The 23,239-nt window shown below is 48.2% G+C and overlaps 1 protein-coding gene across 2 annotated transcripts in view; it reads left to right on the forward strand.

The window, feature by feature from the left end:
• Nucleotides 1-23,239, forward strand: part of Zfyve28 (zinc finger FYVE-type containing 28) — a 94,671-nt gene that overhangs the window by 23,054 nt on the left and 48,378 nt on the right. For both annotated transcript variants that reach the window (XM_060365490.1, XM_021643703.2), the window contains exon 2: nt 17,498-17,638. In XM_060365490.1, coding sequence (XP_060221473.1) covers nt 17,498-17,638 — 141 coding nt within the window. The remainder of the gene's footprint in view (nt 1-17,497; nt 17,639-23,239) is intronic.

Genomic DNA, 23,239 nt, shown 5'->3' on the forward strand with positions numbered 1-23,239 from the left:
GGTGGGGTGCCCTGCCGGTCCCTGTGGGGCTAGTCGGCCCCAATCAGTCTTCCCTGGAGAATCTTATGTATGGTTGTCTGAGCTGGGCCCTTGGGAACCCCATTTTGCTGTTTGTTCCATGCCTTGGGCTGGAACTGCTCAATTTTATAATAAACATGGGAGATCAGGACATACTCCCTACCACAGATGGTGGCGTTCTGGGACCAGTTCCCACCTCCATCCCTTCTTGAAAATCCAGATTTTGCAGCTGGAGAGATGGCTCAGAGGTTGAGAGCACTGGCTGCTCTCATGAGTTCGATTCCCAGCAACCATGTGGTAGTTCACAACCGCCTATGAGATCTAGTGCCCTCTCCTGCGTGCAGATATGCAGTCAGACAGAACATTGCATATGTAATAAATAAATAAATAAATATGTTTTTTTAAGCCAGAAGAGTCCGTTTTGACGCTTACCAGAGTCAAAACGTGTAAGCCAGTGTGTAAGCCAGAGAATGATGTATAGTAGCTGTGCTTACAGTTTCCAATTAATGAGTTTATTAGGTATAGTCAGCCATCATAAAAGGGTAAATAGTGAGCAGCAGGTAAGAAAAATATTGTCATAGCAGGTGCTCCCAACATTCAGCAGAGACAAGTGCAGTAGGCTGACAGAGGGTAAACAAAGTCATACCATCACAGTATTAAATCATCCAGCAGAAATTGACTGGGGAAGCTTCGTGGAGGCTGCTACTGGGCATTCCCAACAGAGAACCCAGGATGGAGTGGGGTTTCCTCTTAGGTGAGGCTTTAAAGTGGAACAGAAAGCAGCAAATGTAACATTAGGTTGTGCTTAGGTTCACCCACCCGAAATGACAGGGGAAGCTGGCATATCCATTGAAAGTCCCTGGCAGAAGAGAGCTTCTCTCCATGCACAGACTTCCGGCCTCTCTTCCCCGCTGTGGGCATTTGTGTATCACGGGATAAACAATCTTAGCATCTAATTGGAAGGCTGCCTTCCACCGTTCTCCAACCCACGGTCTTTTCCCTCTAGCTGTTTTTCTGTCATACACCCACCCTTCCTCCCCTGCCTGCTGTTACAGATTCTTTCGGAGGGGACAGCAGGACAGAGTGTTTGGGGAACTTTGAGAAGAAAAAGCTTGGGTCTGTTGTGGGTTGGGGAGGCACCCAGCTTTCAGAGCCAGCTTCTCAGTGAGTTCAAACAGCACAGGACAGCTTACTAAGAACGTACATTATAGAGGTGAAGTGTGGCAGGCGTCTTGGTTTCCTTTGCCTCTGCAGAATTTTTAAGTCATGAAGTTGATTTACTCCTTTTTCTGTTCACAGCCTTTTTTTCTGTTGCTCCAGACTCCCCATGCTGCTGGTCCTGAGGCCCACTGGCACTGTGGGGAGCTAAGCTCAGAGGCTTCCCAGGTGACTCAGACTCATGCCTGCTCCCAGACTGTTATAGTTCTGTGACCTCCACATGTCCTGACCCTGGCTGCACAGAGCACTTGTTCCTTCTCTTGTCAAGGTGCTCATTTGCATCTGACTCTACCGGCAGGCTCTGGAAGCTCTCAGACACTGTAAAGACGGCTTTCCTTTTCTCAGGAAGTTCCTTGTCAGCAGTGGGGCCTGGTTTCCCAAGATGCTGAGGAGAGAAGGGCCTCTTGGCAGCCATCCCCCCTTCAGGTGGTTCCAACTGTGAGGCCACATCTGTGTATCCTGTCTCTTCGAAATGGTGGTGGGTGGGTGGGCTGGGGAGATAGTTTAGCATTTAAGAGCACCTGTTGCTCTTTCGGAGACCCAAATTCAGTTCCCAATATCACAGATAGAGATACACAATACGTACAATTGAAAATAATATAATACATTTTTAAAAATTTGTGCTTTTTTTTTTTAACCAATCCATTTTTTTAATTCTTAAATTCTTGATATTACAGAACTAAACTGAAATTTATTAACATTCCACTCTTACATTTTTTTATTGACAAACAGAAAATAAAATCCATGAGCCAAAAAACCCAAACAAAACTAAAAACAGGGAAAAGCTTATAAAACTAAATATGGATCCCAGCATTAACAGCTGAACAGAGAATGTGATTTTTTTTCCTTAAATTCTTAGCGGATGATAAAGTGTCAAGGATGTAGGTCATGGCTACCCTCTTGACATTTACCTTCCAAATAGCCCTCTGTGCAGGATGGCAGGCCTGGAGGATGTCTGAGGTCAGCAGCCCTCTGATGGTGGTAGTCAGCTAAAGCCACAGGGAGGTTCAGCTTTGTCTCAGAGCCTGTTCGCTGCAGAGAACACTTCTGCTTAGCTTTGCTGAGGATTGATAGTTTACCGAGACTCGGCCCGTGTTGTTGCTTGCTCATTGCCTGCTAATGCTCATTACAGTAACTCAGTCTAGAAGATAACAGTCATGAGAGACTGAAAAAAATTTAATTCTACTTAAATTTGTGTTGCAGAGAAGTTTGGTAGGTGATCAATAAGATACTTTTAAGCATAAAGATACAGTTCTTGGAGGAGATTTGCTAGTGTACACCTTTAAGCCTAGCATTTAGGAAGCAGAGTCAGATGTGAATTCGAGGCCAGCCATGGCTACATAGTGAGACCCTGCCTCACAACAAACAAACAAACAAAAAACAAACAAACAAAGAAAACACTTCTTGAGGATTACCTGACATGGGAAGGGAGATGGAAAGGAACATTCCAGAAGGCAGAGGAGCTGAGACCGTCTGCTTCTGGAGATCTCTGTTCTTTCACGGCTGAGGAATTTTTCAGTCAGGATAGCGGCCATTAGAGGACATTAGTGATAGGCCAAGCCTTGTTTGTGTGCATGTGGATGTGAAACAGGGCTCTATATCAGCCCAGGCTGGTCTCAGACTGGCTTCAACCTCCCGAGCACGGGCGTAGGATGGGGCACGTCATTTCTTAACTAATGCTAAATGCCCGCAGTGGAAGTCCCCCAGCGACCACAGCCTCTGTCATCTTGGGGTTCTAATCGAATGTTTTGGCTGCCAGTGTGATTTTTCCTGATTTCTTCCAGAAGAGGGGGGCTTCAGGTTTGGTGTCATCATGAGGGAGGCAAAGTGTGCCAGCAGTTCTTGGCTGCTCCCTAGGCCTGCGCAGAACCTTGGATTCTTGGTCTTGTTTGCATTGGCAGGTGAGGGGGATGTCTTGGCCTTTGAAGACAAACTTTCCTTGAGCCACCAGGTGGGAGGTAGGCCCCAAACCAGGTCCTCTGCAAGAGCAGCTAGTGTGCTTAGCCATGGAATCGTTGCTCCAGCCCAGCAACCAGCCTTCCTAGGTGATCTTCCAAGCGCCAGTACGCCGTCTTTCTCAGGCAGACACCACACTGCTCATCTTTGGTAATTCCTTTCGTTCTGCTTGGCCACGTTCAGCAAACACATTTGCCATCTGATCCTGACAGGTGTCCTTGGAGATCCTGTGCCCTCAGTGGCCTCTTTCTTCTCACAGGCGGAGTGTCTGGGGACTGACTGGCTATGTCTCAGCACTTTCCACTGTTTCTCCACAGACTCCTCTAGGCACCCCCTGAGGTGACCCCTAGCCAGCTCCTGCTCTACCACTGTCATGTCGATAGCATCAAGATGAAGCTGCTGACTTTGTGCTGTCCCTTGGCTGTAGCAACCATTAGCTGTGAGCCCTCCAGCCCAGCCCCCTGCCTGTCATCCAGGTAGCCTGGGTCCTTAGGCCTCAGGATTGGGTGACTGCAGGGTTGGAACCTCTGTGCACCATTTCCCTTGTACCTTGATAGCCAAAGCACAAAACAGATAAACTGTGACCTTCTCTTTTGCCTCTCCACTCTCCCTCTCTTTTTGATTTTTATTTTTTTGAGATAGGGTTTTATGTAGCCCAGGGTGACCTCAAACTTGCTGTGTAGCTGAGGATGATCTTGAACTCCTGACCCTCCTTCCCAAGTGCTGGAATTAAGGTGCTCACCGCCATGCGTCCTTCTAAATGAACCCTTCCCTGTTGGGTTTCAGCCTTTAAAGACATCATCTGCCGCTAGCCTCTCTGTCTAGTTCTGGCTGTCTGAGCAGCTTAGGTGTTCATCCCACGTGGAGACAGTTGCACCTCTAGAAGCTTTCTAGGTGGGTTAGGCAGACTCACCTTAGAGTTCTTGGTCCCATGCCTGGAGAAATCTGTGTATGGCTTGAATGTGAAATATACCCCAAAGGTTCATGTGTTTGAAAACATGGCCCTCAGATGCAGACATGGTTTGGGGGAGTTGTGGAAATGTTAAGATGCAGGTACCGCTGGGGGACACAGGTTGCTGAGTAGCATCATTGGAGATTATAGCCCAGCTCTGTCAGAGTGATTGTGAAGATTTGAGTAAATAGCCCCCTGCCTGCCACCATGGATGCTGCTATGCCTTATCTACCATGAAGCTTGGCTAAAATAAGTCTTTCCTCCCTGAATTGCATCTGTCATGTACCACAGTTACAAGAAAAATAACTACTATAGTTCTTAACAGGGATATTGACTCTAGCCCAGAGTATTTCTTTATCAGAGACAGCCCACTCCTCCTGCACCCCTTTCCCATGAACGCAGAGTTGTGATCTGGTCTTCATGGCCCCCTCCATTGACATTAGACTGTGGGTAGTATTGGCCTGTCACCTCCATCCCACCTCTGATCTACACATACAGTGTGCCCTCTTTTTGCTCTGCCTTCTTTTGTGCAAACTGCATGTCTTGAGGTTTGTTCCCCTTGTAGCACAGTCCCTTTTCTTTTCATCGCTGAGCTGTGCTCTGTTGAATGGATGTCCTTCAGTCTGTTTACCCATCCTTGTACTGAATTACATTTTGGGTTGTTTCTTAGCTTGGGATGAACATTTGTATAAATATTTGTGTGGACATGTGCATCCAATTCTCTTGGGGTGCCCAGAGTGGATTCAAATCGTCACGACATACTATTCATGCCATGAGAAGGCTGATATTTTCCTTTTCCCTATGCATTCTCTCTGCTGTTGTCTCTGCTCATCCACACTGGTGGATCTTCTTTAGTTAGATTTAGGTCTTTTGTACTTTTAAGATTCAGTTGTTAAAGCCAGCCAGTGGTGGTGCATGCTTTTAAATCCAACCCTTGTGAGGCAGAGGTAGGCAAATCTATTAGGTGGGCTAGCCTGGTCTACAGAGTGGAGGACAGCCAGGGTTAACACAGAGAAACCTTATCTTGAAAAAAGTAAGAAGAAAATAAAATTCAGCTGTTGTATTAATTACTTGTCCTGTTGCTGCAACAAAATATCCGGGAGAAGCAATTTAAGGAAGGCTTTGCTTTGGCCCACAGTCTGAGTGTGCTCTGTCCTGGTAGGGAAGTGTAAGTCATGGTGCAGCTGCAGCCAGGAGAGGGAGGGAGGGAGGGAGGGAGGCATGAGAGGGGGAAAGACACCACACAGAGAAGGAGCAGTGTGGAATCCCAGCCCACGGAACTCAGCCACCCGTATTTAATGTAGGTCTCCCCTTCACGATTAGCCTAATCTAGAAAAATCTCTCACAGATGTGCCCTGAGGTGTGTTTCCATGGTGATTTTAAATCCCATTAAGTTGACAATCCAGATCAACCTTCAGCAGGTGAGATGACGTAGTGGAGAGGCACTTGAGGTGCCAGACGGACGACCCAGCTTCAGGCCCCGGAGTCCATGGCGGAAGGACCGCACTGGCCTTAGCAGTAGTCCTCTGGCTTCCTCAGGCTGCTGTGGCATGCACATACATGCGCACAACAACAGCAGTAATGGCCAGTGAAATGGTTTAGTGGGTAGAGGTGTTTGCATGCATGCCCGATGACTCGAGTTTGATTGTCAGATCCCACGAGGTAGCAGGAAGAGAGCAGACTCTGGCAGTTGTCCCCCTACCTCTATGTTTGCTGTGGCGTGTGTGTGTGTGTGTGTGTGTGTGTGCAGTCTCACATACACACACACACACACGCACACGCACACACAGAGTAAGTAATAGATAAAAAGGTTAATCGTAACCGTTTTCTTCTCATTAAGTTATATTTCCCCTCATTTTTGTATATGTGGGCGTTATGCACGTGGACACACATGTGTTGGTGCATTGTACATGTGGTTTTGGGGCTTCAGAATCTGGTCCTCAGGCTTACACAGCAAGGGCTTTAATCGCTGGGTCCTCCCCAATCCAGCTTAGGTTTTCTAAGTGTGCGTCCTCTGAAAATGCCTGGCAAATCCGTACATAGTCTGTGGCTTGACTTTTCATTTCTTAACTGAAGTTTTAGAGTAACGGACTTTTTAATGGTGATAAAGTTCAGTTTGCTGCCCCCCCTTGTGTAAAGTTCATGGATTTCTATGTGAGCTCAGACATCTTTTGGGAGGCAGGCAGATTGCTGAGTTTGAGGCCAGCCTGACTTTGGGAGCAAGTTCTAGGACAGCTGGGGCTACATAAAGAGACCCTGCCTCAAAAACCCAAAAGAAAATATTAATTAATTAATTAATTAATTAATTAAAAAAGAACTCTTCAGCAGGCCCAGAACTGGGTGGAGAGGAAGAACTGGCCTGTGGCATCAAGTGGGGAAGAAATGAGGTTGCAGCAGTAATCGCAGGGATGCCCGAGGGTGCAGAGAAGCATCTGAGGCACAAGCCTGCCACCGCCGAGCCCTTCTACCTGCAGACAGTGGAGGCAGCCTCCAGGTTCTCACTGTAGCCCACACCTGCCTCCTCTGCACGTCCCTTTCATGTGGTGGCTGTTGTTCAAGCTATCAAATAAATCAAAGAAAGAAAACTCAGAGGCACCTGGCTTCAACTGATGCTGTACGATGGGAGATGATCCAGAATCCACCAGACAGACAGACAGACAGACAGGACCCAGACATGGCAGTGTGTGCTTGTGATCCCAGTGCTGGGCAGGTAGAGACAGGAAGGTCCCTGGGACTCACGGCCAGCAGACCTAGTCTACTTGATGAGTTTTAGGCCAGGGACAGACTCTAGGGATCATCCTGTGTCTACCTTCCGGCACTGTGGACACTGTGGTTACAGGTGCACACCATCGCTCCAGGCTTTTGTGTGGGTGCTGCAGATCTGAACTCTGGTACCCATGCTTTCTCAGAAAGCACTTTACCAACCAAGCCATCTCCTTTCATCCTTCCCCCTTCCTTGTCTTATAAAGCAGTTGATGCCACTTTGGACTCCCACACACATAACCTCACCTAACCCCTCTCAAAGACTTTTCCTTCAAATGCCACTAAGGTACTACTTGGGGAATGGTGTCCAACCTGGGATCATGACAGACATTTGGACCATGACATGCTTCTCTGTGGATAAACCTTTAGAGAAGCCAGACTCAGAGGTGACGTATTGTATAATTCTATTTACACTACTGCGCAGAACAGGCGGCTCATTTGGGGTTGATGGGAGGGTGAGTGCCAGGTGTGTGTGTGTGGGGGGGTGGTTTCTTTCTTTTTTTTCTTTTTTCTGTTTTTGTTTGTTTGTTCTGGCTTTTTGAGACAGGGTTTATCTATGTAACATCCCTGGATGTCTTGGAACTAGCTTTGTAGACTAGGGTGGCCTTGAACTCACAGAGATCCACTTGCCCCTGCCTTTCGAGTGTTGGGACTAAAAGCATATGCCACCACTGCCTGGTTGTGTTTAGGATATTGAAAGTATTCTGTAACCAGATCATGATGACAGTGGCACAATCTGTAAGTGTGCCGAACCCCACGAACTGCAGGCGGTAACTGGAAGAATTTTACAGGATGTAAGGTACATTTTAGTAAGCTGTTTGCCCAGGCAGATGTCTTTCTTTTGTCTGCAGGGCTTGCCCTCCTAGTCTGTTTGCCGCCCTTCGAGTAGCCTTGGGGCGGTGCTGCTGAGGATGGGGTCCTGGGGGAGGGGCTGGTGGTTACTGGCAACCACCCTGTCCTCTAAGTCTGCTTAGCTTGCTCACGGTCACATCGGTCACATTGCTCTGCTAACCCGCCTTAACCCTTCCTGCCTCAGCCAGCGAAGCCTCTGTAAGTGCTGGCTTTTGGAACATGTCCCTGACGCCCCTTGAATTCTGTTTTCTCTGTGTGGTAGCATGGGCCTAAGACCTACAGGATCTTGTTCCTTCTGTATTGGGTGGGCCTCTTCCAATCCACTGCATCCCAGGACTGTGGAACTGCCAGGCAGAGAGTATGGGGCACTCAAAGGCCTGAGTCCATAGAGCAGACACCAGGGTAACTGAGCTGACTACTAAACCCAACTTCAGTAATCCACTTGTCTCAACTCAGGTTTCAGGCTTGCATAGCAAGCACTTTTGCCCATTAGCTGTCTGCACAGTCCCATAAAATGCACTTTAAAGTATCTTTTAATCTATTGAAGTTAAAAAAAAAAAATATGATCCTGCTCCAGTTTCTGCACCCACCTGCCAGGCAGGCCATTCCGCTTGCTGACAGCACTCTCCCTCCATGGCGCTGCCTGCGGACTCTCCCTGTGAGTGCTTCCTTGGCTTCTTTCCAGTCCCACGCTGCTGCTCCGTTGAACTGTCTGCAGTTAGTATAAGGACAGCATTTGATTGGGAGTTTTATTAGAAAATTCACTTTTCTTTTGAAGACCCTTCACTTAGCCAAGCTCTCTGGTGGACAACCATAGCATGAGTTACTTGGGAAGCTGAGACAGGAGAATCACTTACTGGAGCTTAGGAGTTTGAGTCCGTCCTGGGTAATACGACAAGACCCGATTCCTAAACACAGAACAGAACGAAAAGAACCAGCTTTTCTAAGTGGTCTGTGGTAGTTTGCAGAGAGAGCGTTACAGCCAGGCCAGTGTCGTCACTGGCAATACGTCAGTGTCGTATTGCTGCTGCAAGGTCCTTGGCCAGGAGCTCCCTGGCACAGGGCATGTCCTGATCGAAGAGGCCTGTTCAGTCCACCCCGCAGGGCTGGGATCTCTTCCAGAGCATCACCCTGTGTTTCTCGGTATCATAGGGCAGGGTGAGGTTGCAAAGGGCTCCTTTGTTCTCTGGCAGGGGAGAGGCCGGTGCACTTGGAGCTGGGCCTTCTGTAGTTTTCTCATGACCACTGAGCTCTGCCGAGCACTGCTGTCCTTGAGCGATTAGCAGCCGTGTGAAGGCTGCTTCTGGCTCTCCCATACTATCATGGCCTTCTGAGCTGGCTTTGGCATCTGTTGCAAGCAAGCAAGAGTCTGGGAAAAGGAGCTTTGTTTGGAGAGACAGTGGGTACAGGGGGTTATTTTTTGGGGGATCTCCAAGCTAGACCTAAAAATCTTAATTTACCAGATTGAGAAACCACAGAGGCACAGCCTTGCCTGCAGGGAGGCCTCTGTGCAGCTATGCATAAGCCCTTTCTTATAAAACATCCCATTGGGCATCACTTGCTACAAAAGCTTTTCAGGAAAAGTGGGGTTCTGACCCTCAGATTTTATGGTGAAGCTCTCAGGTATGGATAAGGCTTCACAACTATCACTGGCCGGAATTCTTCACCCTCAAGTCTTTCTGATACGGCTTATTTTGGTGGCTGTCCCTGTCTGGTCGACCTTCAGCTGGTGTGTTGGGCAGGGGCTGTGTTGGGGCTATCCTGTTGACTGTCACTAAATTGTGTGACCTTTTGGTTCAGTTCCTGCTGTGCTCAGCTGAGGTGGAGGTACACCTCCTCCTAACCTACCCCACCCTGCACGTGTGTACCTGTACACTTTCTGTGGAGTAGAGGGGTGCTCTTCCCCCAATGTTGTGGACCACAGGGGCCCAAAGCAGACACACATAACTTTCCTACATCTTCCCTCTCTGGAAGTCAGCCAATATTGGGGTCTTCTGGGGTCCGCTTGTGTTGGATAGCTAGCTCAGTAACCCAGAGTCCAGCTGAGACTAAAGCACTCCCCTGGGCACACTGGAACCACGGCCTCACTAGCCAGTGCTGGCGATCTTTGAACCTGAGGAAGAAAAGCTGTGTGACACCACTCAAGGGTCACTTGTCTCCAGGTCAGGTCCAGTGTTCAAAACTCTGAAAGGCCCTGGGGGAATCTGTAGGGCAGGGCTGACTGGGGAGCCACCAGGCAGCATTCAGGCTGTGCACAGGTGGGAAGTCCATCCTCTGTTACTGTGTGATGGTGGAGAGGCAAGCGTCAAGTTTCTGCCTGCACCCCGAGGTTGTGCTGCAGGCCAGCAGGAGCTGTAGAGTATGGTGGCATATGCAGCATGTAAGCATGAGGCACCTGGCTACCTGGCATTCGCACCAAACCCTTTGCCAACTTCGTGTCCTTAAAATGTAGTTGCCTCCAGTCCCTGGCTGTGGGACTCCAAGCTGCCCTCCACTCTCTGCCCACCTCTGTTCAGGGCTACCCCAGCATCCCTGTTCCCTGCCTTGGAGTTAAGACTACTTTTCCGTCACCTGGATACTCTGACCCACTTGTTACCCTGCCTCATGCTTTCCTGGGGAGTCCCTTGGGCCAGTCCAGGGTTGCTGTTGCCTTGGGCAGGTGGATAGCTCTGCTTGTCTCTGACTGGGCCATGCAGTGTGTGTGCAACGCAGGTGTTTTTCGCTGTCTGCGAGGTTCACTCTTCACTCTTGAGAGGATGGTGATTATACTTTGCATGTATCCCTCACACAGCCCCAGCTCAGTCTTCGCTGGTCCGGGGCAGGGCTGCCTTGTGGGGGTGGGCACCTTCTCGAGGGAAGGATATATAGTATTTGGCTCCTTATCCTGGTCGACTGTTCCCTGCTATCACTGCTGTGCACACTAATGACACTAGGGACTGTACATGCCATTTACCAGGCATTCAGTGCTCCAGGGTCACTTAGCGGGGGTGGACCAATGAGGAAGTGTTTGGGATTTGATCTTGGAGCCAATCTGAGTCCAGGCTACAGATTATTCTCTTCCCTCATTATTGAAATGGTTTATTTCTATTTTACCACAGTGGCAGTGTTTGCCAATGTGAACAAAACCAAAAGTGTCAGCTTGTCCTTCAGGGAGTGCCGTGGAAGGCTTTGAGGGCTTGTGCTGCAGCCTAGGGTCAGGCAGGGCTCCTGATGGCCCCGTGCCTCTGAGGACAGGCCAGCTGTGGATCCAGGTCAGGCTGAAGGCATGTGCGGGATGCTGACTGTCTCTGGGTTCCTGTGTGAATGAGTGGGGCAGGGCTACTGTGGAGGGCCTGCGTCAGTGTCTGGAGGCAATGAGCAGTCCCCACCATGGAAGCCTGTTGCCAACAGCTGTGTGGCCTGAGCAGCTGTGGGGGTAGGTAGCTGCTGTGGTGAGTTGAATTAAGGTACCTCCTGTAGTGACAGTTTTGGAATTTTGGTTTCTCTAAAAAGCACAGAAATGTTAGAAGAATATGTTTTCTTTTTCATCCCAGGTGTTGGGATATGGGGATGCTCCAAAGCAGCTATGATTTGCCTCCTGCTTTGGCGGAGGCATGATTTTGCCAGCTGCAGATCATTTCTATGATTGGGTGATGTTTAGAATTCTGGGAACTTCTCAGAGAGCCCTAGAGGTGGTGGTGGGTTGTTTTTTTGTTGTTGGTCACATTTTGTTAAGTACTCATGAGCAAAGAAGCAACAGCAACAAGAAGAAATTAGATATCCTGACAGCAAAGATCAAAGTGCCCCAAGGAACTTGACATTCTTAATCAGTAGGAACTACTCTAATGATGCCACTCTTTTTCTCTCCTTTTTTTTCTCTCCTATCTAGTGTTAAGGAGTTAAAAGGGTGGAAGAAAAGGGGTAGAGAAGGGTACCCACAAAGAAAGAACCCACAAAGTAGCAAACACTGGTTACAACCCCCAGAGGCTTTTCTTGGTTTTCTGTGATGCTTTTGGATTTGGGGGATTGGAGTGCAGAGTCCAGGAGAGGTTGGGACCCAGGATGGCACTGAGGGTGGCCATCCTTCCCAGGAACTCTCCAGTCTCTTCTTGAAGTCCATCGTGAATGTCCGCTCTTTGGGGATGTGCCGAGACCGAAAGGTAAAGTACCAGGGTTACATGTTTTGCGTTTTGGGCCAGTGGGTGGCACTTCGATAGTTACGGCACAGGGGGTCTCTCTCAGAAATTGGTCTTAAGATCCTAGCTGACATTCTGGGGACAACTGCTTGGGTCAGAACTTCTGGGCTTTGTGCCACTTACGGGCTGACCTGGGGCAGGAACTGTCCTCTCTGGTTCAGCATGCTTCCTGTTGTACCATCTGTGCAAGTCACATGTCCTGCTACCTGCCTGCCTATTATTCTGCTGCCTGGAGCCTGACCAAGACCGTGGGGTTGCTGTCACAGCTACAGGAAATCGTTTAATGTCTTCTAATTGCAGTCTTCATGTCGTATTTAAGAAGTGAGAGTATGAATGGTACGAATGGGGTCTAGCTCTGGCACTGGACTACTCTCTTCATCTACCTGAGAGGCCTGAGGGTTCTTACTATTTTCCTGGCCATAGTTGTTGCGTCATAGTCTCTAACATGCAATCCAAGCCATTTGTTACTTTCATGAGCTTCAGTCTCCCTGTCTGGACCACTGCACAGAAGGCTCTGATTAACAGTCTTCTATGCAGGGCTGGGCCTGATCCTTCTGGAGTAGCTCATGGTGAACAGGGACTCTAGAGATGGTTCATGTGATCTCTAATTCTGTCCCAACCTCACCAGAAGTCCTCTGAACTTCAGAGTCACCCATGGCTGCTCAGAGGGCCCATAAATGAGCAGGCCCAAGCTCATTTAGCTTAGTCTGCACTGACAGCCACACTCATCGGGGACCAGGCATTTGAGTGAATCAATAATGCAATCGGCTTCTTGGGGTTAGTGCTGCATTGGTCCGTTCTGTATTGTGACCTAAACCTTTAATTGCTCGGTATAGCTATGAGTCTTTGTGTGTATGCTGTGTATATTTGTGCATGGTTACAGGCGCAGTCACACCACAGGGAGATCAGAAGACAACCTCAAGTGTCAGTCCTTGATGTCCACCTTGTTTGAGCCAGGGTCTCTTTGTTGTTTGCCTCTGCACATACCAGGCTACTTGGCCTGTGAGCTTCAGAGGTTTTTCCTGTCTCCACTTCTCATCTTTCCATAGGAGCACTGGGATTACAGATGTGTGCCGTCATGCCTGGCTTTTTAGTGTGGGTTCTTGGGATCTGAACTCAGGTCCTCATGATTGCACAGAAGGACTTTATCCACTGAGCCATTCCCCAGCCCTCAAAAATTTGTTTTAAGAGGGCCTCTGAAAGACTCTACCCAGCAGGGTATCAAAGCAGACACTGAAACTCATAGCCAAACTTTGGGCAGAGTGCAGGGAACCTTATGAAAGAAGGGGAGATAGAAAGACCTGGAGGGGACAGGAGCTCCACAAGAACAACAGAACCAAAAAATCTGGGCCCAGGGGTCTTTTCTGAGACTGGTACTCCAACCAAGGGCCGTGCATGGAGATAACCTGGAGCCCCTGCACAGGTGTAGTCCATGACAGCTCAGTATCCAAGTGGGTTCCTAGTAATGGGAACAGGGACTGTCTCTGACATGAACTCAGTGGCTGGCTGGCTCCTTGATCACCTCCTCCTGAGGGGGAAGGAGCAGCCTTACTAGGCCAAAGAGGAAGACAATGCAGTCAGTCCTCATGAGACCTGATAGGCTAGGGTCAGAGGGAAGGGGAGGAGGACCTCCCCTATCAGTGGACTTGGAGAGGGGAATGGGAGGAGATGAGGGAGAGGGGTGAGATTGGGAGGGGACGAGGGAGGGGCTACTGCTGGGATACAAAGTGAATAAACTGTAATTAATAAAAAATAAATTAATTTAAAAAACAAAAACAAATTGTTTTAAAATAAAAATTCTTTATGATTAATTTATGAGTAAATGTTTGATTTGTATACCTGTTTCATGCAAGGGGTGGTCTGAAGATTTGTTGGGAAAGAGATCACCAGTGAAAAAGAAAGCCTAAGACCTGTCAAAGCTGAGTTTCCTCTGCTGTGGAAGTAGTTGAGACAATGTTGACACAGTATCGTTTTAAAGGTGTTCCTATTGTTAGTGTATGATTTTACACTGTTACAGTGCTTATTTCACACATCTTTACAGAGTATGTACCTCTCCCTACTAAAGCAATCCCTTTGTTATACATATTTTCTCTTGGGACATCAAAACACTTAAAATCAGTGTGTCTGTGGCCTCCTCTGCCGCCTCCCTGCCTCAGGCCTGTGAACCAGCCTGCCGAGGGCCAGTGGCGGCCAGGCTGGTGTAGCACTGGGTGGTGAGGTGTTAAAGTGGCTGTATGGGCCCTACTCTGCATACTTAGACTTCATAACCAAAGGTTTTCTCTTGGATCCTGTTAATTAGGACAAATTTAAATCTCATTGGTTTTGTTAATTCATTTCCTGGGACCCCTGCCTGGAGGCTTCCTCCTGCACAACACCTGGGCCCTGGGATAGACATGACTGACACAATAATTAAGAATCCGTTCTGCTCCCACACTTTGACCTGTGCGGAGACACAGAGGATATCTGGTTCTTCAGTCTGAAATAGCAATCCCGAAGGGCCTGGTGCTTTCCACTCTGTTGACAGCTGAAATTTTAAAACAGCACAGGCATTTTGTGTTTCTGTAGTATTTTCTGAAAACTCTTAATTTATCTGTTCTAGGTGTGTGCGTTATATGTATGTGTGTGTGTGTGTGTGTGTGTGTGTGTGTGTGTGTTCATAGATCTCTCATGCTACTTAGTGGTCTAGACATTGTATGTCTGTTTTTCAGGGCTTTAATTTAAAGAAGTCAAAACCAGGTGAAGGCAAACGAGGTTTTGCGTACACCTGTGTCAAGTCTACAGCATCTGAATGGCCACTGGGCCCTTCACAGGGGAAGCAGAGTGTGAGAAGGCTTGTATTTATGGCCATAGAGAAATTTAGAGCAACCTCTGTGCAGTTCTCATGGGCTTTGAGGTTGGACACTTTATTTGGGATGCTGGAGCTGTGGGTCTTCAGCCATAGACACCCTAGCTATTTCCCCCACATCAGAGGGAACTGTCAGTGGCCTCAAAGTTCTCTTTATTTTTAAATCACATTTTACTCTTCTTTCTTTCTTTCTTTCTTTCTTTCTTTCTTTCTTTCTTTCTTTCTTTCTTTCTTTCGTATGTGTGTAAATATGTTCATTTGTGTGTGTGTTTGCACCTATGCTTGTATGTGGATGAGAGTCAAAGAGGTTGATGTGGATGTCTTCCCTGTTTGTTCTCCAGTATATTTTTTAAGACAGAGTGTCTCACTGAACCTTGAGCTTATGGGTTGGACTTGACTATCTGGCCAATGAGCCCCTGAGAACCTCCTGTATCTACCTCCCAGTCTTGAGATTATGTGTGTGTGTGTGTGTGTCTGTGTGTGTGTGTGTTCAGGTGCACATGCACACATGTGTTGGTGTTTGTGACTATGGGTGGGTGTGCTATGATGCACATGTGGAGATCAGAAGACAATGTTGGACACTGGTTCTTCCTCGATCCTGGCAGGGTCTCTCTGTTGTTATTCTCTGTGCAGGCTTGCTGGCCTGTGAACTTACTTGTGAGCTTCTAGAGCCCCTCTCTTTTTTTCTCCTGGAACTCACTGTGTAGACCAGGCTGGCCTTGAACTCAGAGATCTGCCTGCCTCTGCCTCCCAAGAGCTGGGATTATAGGTGTGCACCACCACTGCCTGGCTCTAGGGCCTCTCTTATCTCTGCCTCCTATCTACTCCCTCCTGTCTTGTCTAGGAATGCTGGGGTTACAGACACGCACTACCATGTCTGGCCTTATATGGGCTCTGAAGATCTGAACTCGGGTCATTATGTTTGCATGGCAGACCTTTACCCACTGAGCCATTTCCCAACCCCCAACCACTCATCTCATCATAGTCTCTGGTGTTTCATAGCCCTCCTGGGTGTGGAGGGGCAGGAGGCCAGCACTGGGTGCAGCCTGTGGCACAAGGGGCCTTTCTCGATCTGCCTGTAGGATGTCACCACGCCGGCAAAGGGGAGGTGCTATTATCTCCATCTAGACCAGGTCAGGCAGCATCTGGGAGTTCCCTCTCAGCCTTCTGCAGAATGTCATAGGAAGGCCTGATACCCATCTTGGCTAGGCACTCAACATGGCTGTGAAGTGCTCTGCAAGTTCTGATTGGTGACTCTGGCAGCTCTGCCCCATGACGGGCTGCTTGTACCTGGGGTACCTCTCTCTTACTTGCTGGGTGGGAGGTGCAGGACTGATGCATGTTTGTGACCAAGGCCCTGCAGTTAAGGAAAAGTCTCCCCGAGGCCTGGCCATGTAGAGCACAAGGGAGGGGCAGAGAAAGCAGACTGTGAGGGAAAGGAAAGGACAGGGAAACTACCAATCATGTCCAGAAGTTAGCTTATGTTTAACACTCTGTGGTATAAACATAGCCACAGGCATGGGTGGAAGATCGTGGACCAGGTGTCAGTTTGGTGCTGTGTGTACATGCGTGCACACATCTGATCAGCATTACAGCAAATTTGGGTTGGTATATTTGTGTCTGTATACAGTCCTCTCTCTTCTGTTTTTTCCTTCTGGTATTGAAGGGTGAGCCGGAACCTTGCGGTGCTAGGCAGATGCTCTAACTCTGAGATGTATCCTCAGCCCTTTCCCATGGCTTTTTTCTTGCAGTCACAAGTACCGTTCACCTTAACATGCTGGGGCTTCACCATTTTCCCTTCTCTGAATCCTGGACTGTCAGATCTAAGGGAAGGAGTCCTTCATACTTAGGAGCTTAGGGAACCATTGTGTGAAGGCCCAGAGTGGTATGGGCTTGCTGTGTATGTGTAGACAAAGAAGCCAGCCAGCAGAGAGACAGTGGGCAGATATCAGGCCAGATGAGGAGGCAGGGAGCCTGGGCTCTACTCAGAGTTTGGCTTTTGCAAGACCAGAACCAGACACCTGTGATTTCAGTTCAAGGGAGGCCTCTGAGTTGAGGAAACTGGTGTTCCCCAAATGGCAGGGAAGTCTCCAGACGGCAGGGAGTGGAGGACTTGATCCCAGGCTCTGCCTGACATTCACATTTCAGTGGTGTGAAATTACCACCTTATTCTGGGGTCCTTCCATCAGTGTCTGTCTTTGTCATTTCTGTTTAGATGTGTGAATTAAACAGTTTTTCTTAGACAAAGTGTCATTACATAACTCAGGCTCACATCAAATACACAATCCTCCTGCCTCAGCCTCTCCAGTACTGGGATGGCAAGTATGTGCCACCAGGCCTGGTATGCATATATGTGTGTGTGTGTGTGTGTGTATGTATGTATGTATACACACAGAGAGAGAGAAAACAGGTTTACTGTCATCCCAGGGCCCTGGTCCTCTCTCTTCCCCCTATCTGGAATTCTAATGAGGATCCTTTGTGTAGAGTGAGCTAAGTGGGCACAACTCCAGGGCCTGTTTTGCTCTGGTTGTATTCCTAAAGGTTCTTTTGGAGAATTTTAGTAAGATGACCACTGCTTGGGGTGGAAGAGTCCAGGTTAGAGACTGAGCCCTGGGGGCCATCCTGATGGCAGCCTGCCCTGTGGGAACAAGGTCATCAGCTACAGTGTCTCCTCCAGCCATTACCACCTCCTCACGCTCCGGCACCTCTCTCCTGCAGAGGTCAGACCCGCAGCTGCTGGCCCAGTTCTACTATGCCGACGAGGAGCTGAACCAGGTGGCTGCAGAGCTGGACAGCCTGGATGGGCGGAAGGAGCCCCAGCGGTGCACACTGCTCGTCAGCCAGTTCCGCTCCTGCCAGGTAAGGGGGCAGCTGGGGGTGTCGGGATGTGTGTCTCCATCTTGGGGAGGTCTTGGGGAAGATTCTTGCTTGGGTAAGTATCTGTAGCCAAGGATGGATGCTGTTACCTGTCCTTGGTAAGCATGTGGCTTTGCCCTGTAGGGATGTGATCAGGGCCCTGGAGACAGTGAAGAGACTAGACTCAAGAGGAGGGTTGGTGTTGGGCAGGATCACGTGGGATAGGAAGCTAGGTTGCAAGGACTAACTGGGAAGGACACTTGGGAAGAGCAGAAGCTGAGAGCCTGAGTGAGGCTGTTTTGGGAAGGGAGCTACTTGCCCTGGGTGCTCTAGGTAACGTGTGCAAAGCTGGTGGGGGCTGTGACTGCACTCGGCTGCTGACTCATGGTGCTGTGAGCTTTTGCTGCATAATTCAGAGACGGCTCTGGAAGCTGCTGCTAAAAATACCTTACCAGCAGCGTTTTCTTCCAGTGCACCAAACGTTCACGAGGCATTTCCAGCAGGGACAGAGTTTTGTCAAGTGACAAGCACAGTCTTTCGAAAAGTTCAGGAACCTTCTTTGTGTATTTTGCCTATAAGTTTCTGGGGGGTGTGGGGTGGTCCTCTATTCTGGGAGGTGGGGCTTGTGCTCACCTGATAAGGAGGCAGCTCACGACTGTCACTGTGGTCCCCAAGGCCTTGCTGGATATGGTTTCCACAAAGTAGCAAAGGTGATCATACTCCAGGTTACCTCCTCATATTCTTGTCTATGGTCTGTTTCCATGGAGCTCCAGTGTAAGGGCCCTGTCTGAGGGTCGTGATCTGCTCCTTCTTTCTCTGAGCTGTGTGTCTGTTTGGACATTCCAAAAGATGCCCTAGGTTCCTCCAGGGCCAGCCTTCCTTTTTTCAGGAGCTCCTGTTAGAAACAGCTTCTGGGAGGGCAACAGTTATGAGAGAGCTACCTGCAGTGTGGAGACATTCCACAGGAGAGACACTCAGAGGGCTGAAGGGTCCTTCCCCTGCTCCTGTCTGTTGGGAAGGGGGCAGTTGTGGCCACTTCGGGACATGGCTGTGGCCATATCTCACTCTCAGTTAGGTGTTCATTGGTGTCAGTGACAGTGGGGGAAACGGATGTCAAGCTGGTGGTCCCTTCTTAGGTCAAGGGTCAGGGCTTATTACAGTGAGTCTTGTACTGTGAAGAGGGAGGGGTCTTGGGGGAACACTTAGGTTCAGGGTGTGTCTTTTTGGGTTTTTTGGTTCCTCTGTGTAGCCTTGGCTGTCCTGGACTTGCTTTGTAGATTGGGCGGGCCTCAAACTCACCTGCCTCTGCCTCCCCAAGTGCTGGGATTACAGGCATGCACCATAGCTGCCAACCAGGCTGTGTCTTAAGGATACAGATTCTTTCCTTGTCTTGGGGTCTGGGAGAGAAGCATGGGGACAGGAGATAATGCACAACCTCAGCACTATTGTTTGTCACTTGGCTCACAGGACCCTGTTCCCTGTCTCACCTCACACCCGCTGTCACTTCTTCCGCCTCATTCTCCAGCCTCTTAAGCCCAGGATTCAGCTCTCTCCTCTTCTTGGCCCCTCTATGGGGCTGTTTGTGTTGACTCAGTTTCTCCCCTGCCCCAATCCAATGCTTCTCCTCCCTTCTGGGACTATTAGATCAGGCTCAGCATGTGCAGTTGGGGCTCCAGTTCTTGTCCTTGGCACCTCATGCAAGTTTTGCCCGTGAACCAAGAATCTCATGTCTCCTCATGGTGTCCCGACTGGCCTTGTGTTATTCAGTTTAGTCTGTGAGTGCTTGGTGCTGCTGTGTAGAAAGATGAGAGACTTGTATAAACTGGCCTTGGGACCCGAGGCCTTACTGAGGGCCACAGTGCTATTCTTCCTGCTCCCTGCTCTCCATTCTGACAAGGAACCTCCCCACTTCCGGCAGTCCCCTCCATGGCAGGTGGGTGTGCTCAGCTCAGCACTTCTCATGCCTCCTGATGACATGTCAGAATTCAAGGGAGTACTTCCTCTACCATTTGTAACGAAGGAGGCAGGTGCACATGTGTGAAGAGCAGGCAGGGTGATAATCTGGACATCGCCTGAGCAGGGCATTCCTGGGCTCTGTGGAGCTGGAAAATGCTCCATCCTAGACTGCAGATGAGTTTGCCAACCCAGAAGCCCTCTGAACCCTGCCTGTCCTTTGGTTTTATGGAGGTTTCATGCACAGATGTGGTTGATAACCTCTCCTCCCCTGAGAGTTTGAGAGTAAAGTTGAAAATCCAGGCCTGTGCCCTGTAATGGTCAGCCTCATCCTGAAGCTACTTAGAGCCTGGCTACCTGTCGCCTCATTAATGTAAGACTCTGTTACCTCAGAGATTGCAAGCGTTTTAGTAATCATATGTCAAGAAGCTGAAAAAAGAACACACACAGAGTTTTAAGGTGGGGGGTGTGTATCTGTATGTTGCTTAAGCTAGCCTTGAACTCTTGGGATCAAGTGATATATCTGCCTCAGCAAGTTGCTGGGCTGTGCCCGGTTCCCAGATACATTTCATGGATCACTTTCTAATTCACTTACTAGTTTTGACATCATGCTTTTCGAGTCTACCAGATGTTTTTGTATAACTGTTTTCTGCAAATAAAGTTGTGTTTTTGTTTTAGAAGATTTATTTGCATTAGGTTATGTGTATGCATGTGTAGCTGTGTGTGGGTATGTGCACACAAGTGCAAGTGTCTGTTGAAGCCCTAAGAGGTCATCAGATCCCCCTGGTGACCTCCACAGTTACAGGCAAGCGTAAGCAGAGAAGCAAACTCTGGTTCTCTGAAAGAGCAGCATACACTCTTAACTTCTGAGCCACCTCACCAAATCCGGCTTTGTACTCTTTCTCTCTTCACTGGCTCTCTTGATTTTGTGTCGTGTGCCATCCCCTGCTCCCACCACATATGTGGTGAACAGATTTGTTCATATTACCATGGGAGAGGCAGTCTTTTCTCATCAAGCATGTTAACTGCAGGATTTCTGCAGACCCCCTTACCATGCCAAGGAAGTTGCCTTTAAATAAATAGCTCGCTGAGGGCTCTTATCAGGAATGGATGTTGGAGTTTTGTCAAATCCTGTCTTTGTGACTATTGGAATAATCAAGTTTCTTACGGTAAATGATACTGGATACTTTAACGTAATAAATACTGTCTCCATTGTTATTCTGTCTGTTGCCAGCATCAGCTGCATGCAGGTGTTGTGAGGTAGAGCTCTCTCTGTCATATCCGCTAGTTCACCCAGTACTTAGCACATAGGAAACATTCAGTTACATGGGTGATGGACCGAAAATGCTGACTTTTTCTTCCTCCTGTTCTTCTTTCCCCTCTTTATTTCCTTTCTAGTCTTTCTTTTCCTTCTCTTTAGTGTGTGTGCATGTGTGTGTTTAGATGAGGTCTTGCTTAGTAAGGTTGGGCTTGAACTCAAAATCCTCTTGTCCCAGCCTCCTAAGTTGTACATTGCCATGCCCGTCTAGTTTTTATTTTTGTTTATTTGTTTTGGTTTTTCAAGACAGGGCTTCTCTGTAGCCTTGACTGTCCTGGACTCAATTTGTAGGCCACGCTGGCCTTGAACTCACAGAGAACTGCCTGCGTCTGCCTCCCCAAGTGCTAGGATTACGGTCATGCATCGCCACGCCTGGCTGGCTGTTTTCTTCTTTAGTGGTATACCTTATCTAGTTATTCACTTTCTGGTAATAATCAGGGAATCACATAGATGATGGTAAGCTGTGTCAGACTGCTGAAAGTCTGAATACTGTGCCAGTACATACTCCCAGGCTTCTCACCATTTTTATATTTAGAGAAACAATTATGTAGTTTTGGAAAGGATCTTGGACTCACCTGGTCCTGGTGGTTCAGTGTCCTCAGGAGGTAACTCCTACACTGTATCATTATATATATTCTAACAAAAGCCAGTGGCATAACTAGGCTCCTCTAAGCCAGAGGGCCCTGATTGCTTAAACTCAGTGAAAAAGAGTGATGGAAGGTACCATTCGGTTCTCCAGTAGAAAGAAGATGGAGGAACCAACTGGGTGTCACACATATGCCAAAAATATAAGACAGAATTTGACCCCACTTTTAAGAAAAGTGGGCTTTTAAAACTACAGAATGGCTGGGATTTAGCTCCATGATACAAACTCCCATTTAGTGTGTATAAGGGCATGGGCTCAATGCTTGTGACCACCCACAAAACAGAAAAACAGAACAGCAGCGGTTAAGCTTCTAAGGAAGTGCAGAATTTAGAGCTTCTCTCTCTACTCTCATGGTATGGTACACTTTTTATGAGTTATTTAATTCAGCCTCCTCAGATTTTGTTAATAAATTTTTTAATGTAATATAGCCAGGTGTGTAGTCATACACCTGTAACCCAGCACTTTGTAACCTAGAGGCAAGGAAGGGCTTTAGCTGCACAGTAAGTTTGAGGCCAGTCTGGTATACATAAATCTTGTATAAGGCCTTGGCTGCACAGTGAGTTTGAGGCCAGTCTGGTACACATAAATCTCTGCCTCAAAAAATGAATTTAAGACAATAGAATTCTGTCTCTGTGTTCATGAAGGTTATTCAGCCAGTCTGATTTGGTATCAGGATAATAAACACCTATAGAATGTGTTGGGAGATACTCTCATTTCTGCATTTTTTTTGGGGGGGAGGGGTTTGTGAGCTTGTGTCAAATTAGTGTTATTTTTCTGTTTGGATCTAGAGGGTTCTCTATGGAGATATTTTTAGCCTCAGATCCATTTTATTGAATACATATGAGCTTTTTAGGCGTTCTATTTCTTCTTGAAGAGTTTTGGTAGTCTGCAGCTTCAAGAGATTTCGTATAAGTTGTCAGCATGAATTATTCATGTTAGTCATTTTTAACGTCTGTAGGGTGTGTAGTGATGCCTACTCTCTTGTAAGCTGTGTTTCCTGTTTTCCTCCTGCAAGTTCCTGGTCTTCCAGGGTACAAAATGAGACATTGTGTCAAACAAAAGAAACAAGGAGCGGTGCATGGAAAGTTTTCAAGTTTTACAAACTCTAATGCTTGCAGCCTCCACGCTGCCATGGAACCGTGGTCTCCCTTTTGCTGCCGAGAATCAGAAAAGTTGGGTGTCCTGCCATAGTGTGCACGACCATTCAGTAGAGTTGGAGCTGTCTCTGTATTGATGGGCAGGCAATTTGCTGTTCTGCCTACTGGTCCCATCCTGCTTGGTGGAGGAGCAGGGTCTGAAAGTACTGACCCAGCACTTCCCTTACCTGGTGAAAATGTAAGACCTGGAGTCTCACAGCTCAGGAGTTCAATCGCGCCCTTCCCAGAAACTCCCCCAGACCAAGACTCGTTGCAAAAGCAAGAGGTTTATTAACCATTGTACAACGGGGTCACCCTTGCTGGTCAGCAAAGAGTGGCACCGGAAGACAAAGGCCTTTAGGTTTTTAAAAGAAAAATTGCGGGAGATTTGAAGTTTTAGTTTTGGCAATTTAGGATTGGATGAGGAAGCTATAAAGTAAGATAATTGGTTAGGCTTAGGTGCTCAAGCTTGGCCAGTCCTGCCAAGTGTGGATGCAGCTGCAATTTAAGGTGGGGGTGGTTAGCTCATCCTTGAAGATTAGGGCTGTGGG

This window comes from Meriones unguiculatus, chromosome 12 (assembly GCF_030254825.1).
Source record: "Meriones unguiculatus strain TT.TT164.6M chromosome 12, Bangor_MerUng_6.1, whole genome shotgun sequence".
NCBI classification, from domain to species: Eukaryota; Metazoa; Chordata; class Mammalia; order Rodentia; family Muridae; genus Meriones; species Meriones unguiculatus.